This window comes from Alexandromys fortis, unplaced genomic scaffold, assembly GCF_014885135.2.
Source record: "Alexandromys fortis isolate MF-2015 unplaced genomic scaffold, M_Fortis_MF-2015_v1.1 scaffold_372, whole genome shotgun sequence".
Lineage (NCBI taxonomy): Eukaryota > Metazoa > Chordata > Mammalia > Rodentia > Cricetidae > Alexandromys > Alexandromys fortis.
The window spans coordinates 542,044-548,852 of record NW_026068255.1 but is presented as its reverse complement, the minus strand read 5'-3'; the positions used below and the strand labels follow the sequence as shown (position 1 = coordinate 548,852).

At 37.7% G+C, this 6,809-nt stretch overlaps 1 protein-coding gene across 1 annotated transcript; it reads left to right on the top strand.

Moving 5' to 3' along the window:
• Positions 1-1,120: 1,120 nt before the first annotated feature.
• Positions 1,121-2,065, top strand: LOC126494267 (olfactory receptor 2B6-like). Its single transcript, XM_050131520.1, has one exon. It carries the CDS (start codon positions 1,121-1,123, stop codon positions 2,063-2,065), a length of 945 nt encoding a protein of 314 aa, XP_049987477.1.
• Positions 2,066-6,809: the final 4,744 nt, after the last annotated feature.

Genomic DNA, 6,809 nt, shown 5'->3' with positions numbered 1-6,809 from the left:
TTAAAGCAAGTTCTCTTACTTTTTCTGCGGTTGGGATACACACAGGAACTTCTGGCAGATTCTGCTGTCTCTGCTTCCCATGTTACTGTAGGAGTGCTGGGATAGAGACGTGGGCGTTCACTACCACACGTGGCTTTGTTTTTATTTTTTAGTAGCATAGGCTCCAATGATAAAACGGGTCACCAGTCTTGTGCCAGTTGAGTTGTTTACCATCCCAATGATAACAATAAGAATCAGAAAAAGTGGCCATTGAGGTTACTTTTCTTAAATGATTATATAAAGGAGTTGCAACGTTTGAATGGAACAAGTGAGGTGGTCAACTTAGTAGAACAAATGAGCTGTACTTAACACTATGGAGGCAGAAGGGAAATGTATACCTTTGTACATGCTGATAATACTGAGAAATTAGAAATTAATACACAGGTTATGCAAGGATATGAATATTTGAAACTCTGGATTTCTCTAAGAGTAAAACCCCAAGTTTATACAAATATTTTTAAACATCACACTCACATGGTACAAATATCTTAGGCCTGAAATGCTGAGGCCTTGGTCGGATGTTTTGCTTTCTTCCTCTATGATGCTTTCTTTCTCTTTATAGGATGGGCAATAGAGCCTGGAAAGAACAAAAGACGTCCTGACATGCCATCTTCTTACCACGCAGGTTTTGTGAAATTTCCAGGGTCCCATGATGTTCCTGGCTTCTTTGTCACTGTGAGAAAGACTGATGTGCCAAATCAGCTCTGCCTAAAACACAGATTGATTGCTTTCTACCTGCTGCCAAGTGGTTTGGAGAAAGCTCTGTCATCTCAAAATTTGTGTTAATCTGTGCAATGTTGTCACTACTAAATACCCATGTCATGGAGAGCCAATGGTAGTACTACTGAAGCATTTTTAAAACAATCAGAATAGCTAACTTGAATTAACAATCATTGACTAACATTTCCCAGGTACATGACTGACCTTTCAATATTACAACAATGTACAGAGAGAAGATGGGAATTTTATCTCAGCATGTCTTGCTTCTAATTCTCAGTTGGTTCCTCTTAACTGATTAATGCTCATCCCTGAAGTTGGATATTTAAAGGTTGTAGCTAGAATTTTACCTGTTAATATTAATATGTGGACCAACAATCAGAGCTTGATAGATGGCTTCATCTTATTGGGATTTTCTGACCGGCCTTGGCTGGAGACTCCTCTCTTTGTAATATTTTTGGTGGCCTACATCTTTGCCTTATTCGGTAATATCTCCATTATCCTAGTTTCCAGACTAGACCCCCAGCTTGACAGCCCCATGTACTTTTTTGTCTCCAATCTTTCTCTTCTGGACCTCTGCTATACTACCAGCACCGTCCCTCAGATGTTGGTCAACCTTAGAGGTCCAAAAAAGACCATCAGCTATGGTGGCTGTGTGGCCCAGCTGTATATTTTCTTGGCCTTGGGCTCAACTGAATGCATCCTTCTGGCCATCATGGCCTTTGACCGCTTTGCCGCCATTTGTAAGCCCCTTCACTATCCTGTCATCATGAGCCAGAGACGGTGCATTCATATGGCCACAGGGACCTGGATTAGTGGCTTTGCAAACTCTCTTGTGCAGTCCACTCTCACTGTGGTAGTCCCCAGGTGTGGACAGAGGGTAATAGACCATTTCTTCTGTGAAGTCCCGGCTCTTCTGAAACTAGCTTGTACTGACACAACTGTGAATGAAGCTGAACTCAATGTTCTTGGAGCTTTGCTGCTCTTAGTGCCACTGAGCCTCATCCTGGGCACCTATGTGTTCATTGCTCAAGCAGTACTGAAACTCCGTTCTGCTGAAAGTCGCTGGAAGGCCTTTAACACATGTGCATCACATCTGCTGGTGGTCTTCTTATTCTACTTCACAGCCATCAGTATGTATGTTCAGCCTCCCTCAAGCTATTCTCATGATAGGGGCAAGATCATGGCTCTGTTCTATGGCATTGTTACGCCTACACTCAACCCCTTCATCTATACTTTGAGGAACAAAGATGTGAAGGCTGCTCTGAGGAGGACACTGACGAAGGAGTTTTGGGTCAAGCCAAGGTAGTCACTAAAGAAAGACCAAAGAAGCAAGAATATTCATATTTGCCTCTCAACGAAGTTTCTGTACTTGGAATTAATGAGAGAACCATCTAACAGATGCCACGGAATTCACAAGAGTATCTGGATTTAGAAGGAAACAATCAACTCTTGGTTAAACCTATACTACACTTAGGTACTTATAAAAGTGCAATAGATCCTTCATTGTTACAATAACTTTAATGCTTGAGCTCTGGGCAGGACTGAACATGATGATTGAGGAGTTCATACAGCACCATGTGGCCATGCCATTTGTGATTCGGAGTCACAGCAACAAAAGAAAATACGACTTTCTTCTGTTAATCCTGAGATTCACAAGAGAAAAAAAATCTATCATTTTGAGCTAAATTTTAAAGAAACTTTACTTAAATACTAAATACTGACCAATGTGGACTGGTTAGGACCACTCCCTGGAAATTCCAGTTACCTGACGCTTAGGTGGGTGGAGTTTACAGGTTAAATTTGGGTTTTACTCTCCCCACTTGAGTTATATCCTGGGTCAAATCTTTGATTCTGTGATGGGTACCTGCTTATATTTGTATCTAATAACCATCAGCTTAATGGCACCCAAGTAGGAATCATCATTTAGTTATTGTATCAATGATGTAAGAGCCAAGAGTAATTAGCAGAAGCAGAAAGGCCAAAGGCCCTGTGATGGTTGACTTCTGAATTACTATCTAGAAGAAGCCTGGAAAGAGATGGGGCAACAGTCGTTTATTTTACCTCAGGCCTCCTTTTTTGTAATATTTCTTTGAATACAGCCAGATTGTAATCCTGAATAGTTGTTTAAAAACAATTTTTCCTTAAATCCATGTATCACCTCTTTTCTGTATAAAGCAGGCCAAGTGTCCTATTATATTTCAGAACCATTTTAGTTAAGGAACCAGTCAGTTAAATAAAGGAACAATTTTCCTGTTATACCAATTGACATTATAGCTAGTCATTTTGTCTCCAATGCCAGGGAGTTTCCTTTTGACTTAGTGTTCCAGCCTTTTGGGGCAGATGGGCAAAGGACAATGTACTCTCATCTGTAACTACTTCAATCTGAAACTAGAGCATCTTTTATCTTTATCAGGGCCCAGGAAGGCTGAAGGGCTAGTCAGAGACTGGGCAATAGGACATTTTCAGAAGCATTTTATAGTTAACCCACCTGAAGAAACAGGGGGCAATCACATCAGCTGGACTGGTTGGCATTAGCTTTAAGCAAAGTCGGTAGCTCAGCAGTTTGTAGCCTGCAGGTGATCACTGGATGAAGTCTTTAAGCCGAGAAGAAATATGATGAGACAAATATAGACTAGGGACAAGGGTTAAAATTTAGAAACTGAAAGAAAACCTTACCTGTGGAAATTTTAGGCCCATGGCCCTAGTCATGGGGGAAGGGGAGGAATTCCAAGACCAGGAGAGATCCCATCCTCAGGAATGGACTGGTGAGGAAATAGGCTGTACTTATTTGGGGACTATTCGACCTGTGGCAGCTGGTCATTCTTATGACAGTCTTTTGACATTCTTAGGACATCTTTAATTCCCTGAAACTTACGTGAATTTAAAAATTCTAGACATCGTCATTGTATTGAAATCCACACTAGAAAAATCAGCTAACAGGTGTCTGCAAAACAACTGGAACAGATTTATATCTTGGAGTCATAATAAAAACTATGGTTTTGGGTTAAAAGTCATGAACTTTTTTTCTGTCCAGAGAGTCAGATATATGTCTTTAGCCCAATGAAAAGCACCTTTAAGTCTATACTTAGAAGACAACCAAAGAAATTTTAATATATTTAATATATTTAATATATATGTAATAGCTTGTGTAAGTAGTCAGTGTTCTACCAGCTTATCAGAACTCCATTGACCAATGTTTAAACTCTGAAACTTTGAAATCTTAGTATAATAATGGCATAGGAAGGGAAAGAAATCTGAAGCATTTTTGTTTTTATATTCCTTAAATTGTTTTTTGAGACCCTCAGAACTTATTAAAACTTTTTATAATCTAAAACCTTAATATGCCTCAGAGAAATTTATTCTATCTAATCATTTGCCAGAGACAGAAGTAGTCATTACGGAGAGCAGTTATTATAAAACACGTTCCTGTTTTTGGAAAGTTACACCTGAGACCTGTCTGTCCTTTCAGTTGAAGTCTGTGAGCACGGTAAACCTGTTTGCTTTGTCTTAACAAGAGGCCCGGCAGCTTCAGATGAACTGACTAATGAGCTACCAAGGTGGCTGCAGCCTAGTGGGAAGGAACTCATTGGCAATGGAACTCACAGCAATACAACATAAAATAATATATGCTCACTTGTGTTAATAAACCTGTGCATAGTATTAATGTTCATTCTTCAAGTAGTGTAATTCTCATTGTCCATGTGCTGTTGAGAGTAAATTGAAACATTACACTTTGAGTTTTTTAGTTTCTTAAAGTCTAGATAAAATGCAAGCATTAAATATTAAAACTTTTATTTTATATTGGAACAGGATTTTCATATTTATGTTATGACAATAATATGAATTTCTAAACAAAATCACCAAACAAATATTTTGCTGTTGTAAGGTTGTTCAGGTAATTTCCCAAGCCCAATGGTTCTAAATGACTCTGTCCACATCACAAACTTGCCAGAGAAATATCACAGATTGGATGTAAAAAATCACCTTGAGTTTTTGACCGTATGAATGTGATTCATATCTTTATATAAATGCTTCCTAGTGTTACAGTGTTAGAATACACTGAGAGAGACCAAAGACTTAGACTCAGCTCAGATTTAGATTAAATGAATTTATTCTTACTGCTAGCAGTAGGACAGCAGACTTAGAGCCTAAGCACATGCTGTGTCATAAGGAGCTAAAAGAAGGATTTATAAAGGTGAGCATCAAGGGTGTAGATTAAAATTATCTATGGAACTCACAGCTAGGCAAGAAAATTGTTTTACTGCCCTCAGATGTTTCTCTTTTCTGCTGTAATAAAAAGACCACATCACCCCAATCCCACAGCAAAGTTTACAAGAGCAGAAATACCATCTGCAGGCCACTAGACTCCCACAGTCATTCCAGGACAAAGGTCAGCGGCCACTAGGGGATGTCTGGTACCATTTTAAGTTTCTTTAGCCACCACAGAGGAGTTATGTGTAAATTAATAGAGAGGGCTGAGCACTGTGGAGGAAATGTCACTAACTGGGAGAGAGTATGAAGTAAGGGTGCCATCAGTTTAGGGCTGGCTGTCACAACACACGCTACAAAGAAGTTAACGTGTCTAAACACAAGGTTAAGTGAATTAAAGAATGTGTAATATCAAGTAGGCAAATCAAAATAGTTTAATGGTAAAAACAATGAAAACTCTTTGTTTTCCTTGAAAGGAATTTAAAATATTAGCAAATGTATTAAACATATTGGCAAATTTTGCAAATAGACAGTGGCCACAAAATAGACACATATTTAATAAGGTAAAAATATTCATATTGTTAGATTTCAAGCCCAGCACAAATAGCTGACATGCCCATTTAGTAAAACAGAGTGGATGCTGGATGTCCAGTTCTCCCTGCATCCTTTAGTCCCTACCTATAACAATGTACTTCTGACTGGCATGCCCTTCCCCCTACCCTAAACTTCTCCAGACCAGGGGGTGGGCTGCCCTTCTCACAGCTGTTTTTGAACTAACCATTTTGGTTGCCTGGTCTTTTGTCTGTTCTCTTTTAGGCCTCCTGACTACTGCACCTGGTCTCCTCTCCCCATCCCTTCCTCTCACCTTCTCCTCGCATGGCTGTGCTCTCTTACACATCTATAGTGAACTCTCTCCTCCACCATACCTGGGAGGAGTCATATCCTTTCTTTTTTGTTTCTTTTGGTCATTCATGTATCAGAACAGACTGTTGTCATGGTTACAATTTCCAATGATGTAGTGAACAAATAAAAGTTTTTCAGCTTGAGTAAAAGTATTTATTAGCATCTTATCAATAAGACAAGCTTATTATTCACTGACCACATGTGTGAAATTTTCAAGAATAAAGGAAAATTATAAAAATAAAATAATGAATTGTAAAAGAAAAAATTTAAAAAAAGAAAGAACTCTATGATGGAAACTATAAAATATTGGTTCATACAACTAAATAATACACAAATAGGTAAAAGATAATCATATCTTAATTCATTAGCAGAATAAATATTTTCTAAATGGTCAAATTATCCAAAGCAATCTACAAATTAAATGCACTCCCATAAAAATAGCAGTGACTTCCACAGATGCAGAAAAATGCTAAAATTCAAGGCAACTTGAATGATCCAAACATCCATTTAAAAAAAATCTGAAGGCATTACAGTACCTGACTTATAGAATGAAACAATAATCACAAAATCTGCATAATACTGGCATTAAATTAAACATAAGTATATTGGATTTGGTGAAGAATCACTGAATCACACACAACTTAACTGATTGCTTTTTTAGTACAAGGAATTAAACCCAGAACATCTTGCATGTTAAGTATATACTATCTGCTACTGAGCTACTTCTTTAGCCTTAATTAACTTTTCAGTTTTGTTTAATAATAAAAATATAAAAAACGTAAAATTTCAAAATATATTTTATATATGATTGTATATATAGCTTACATATAATGCTTGTGTGTGTATATATACATTTGTAGCCTCTAATAATCAACATTTTTATGATGAAAATAGTCAAATCCTTTCTTCTAACTTTCTTTTTTTTTTTTTTTTTTTCT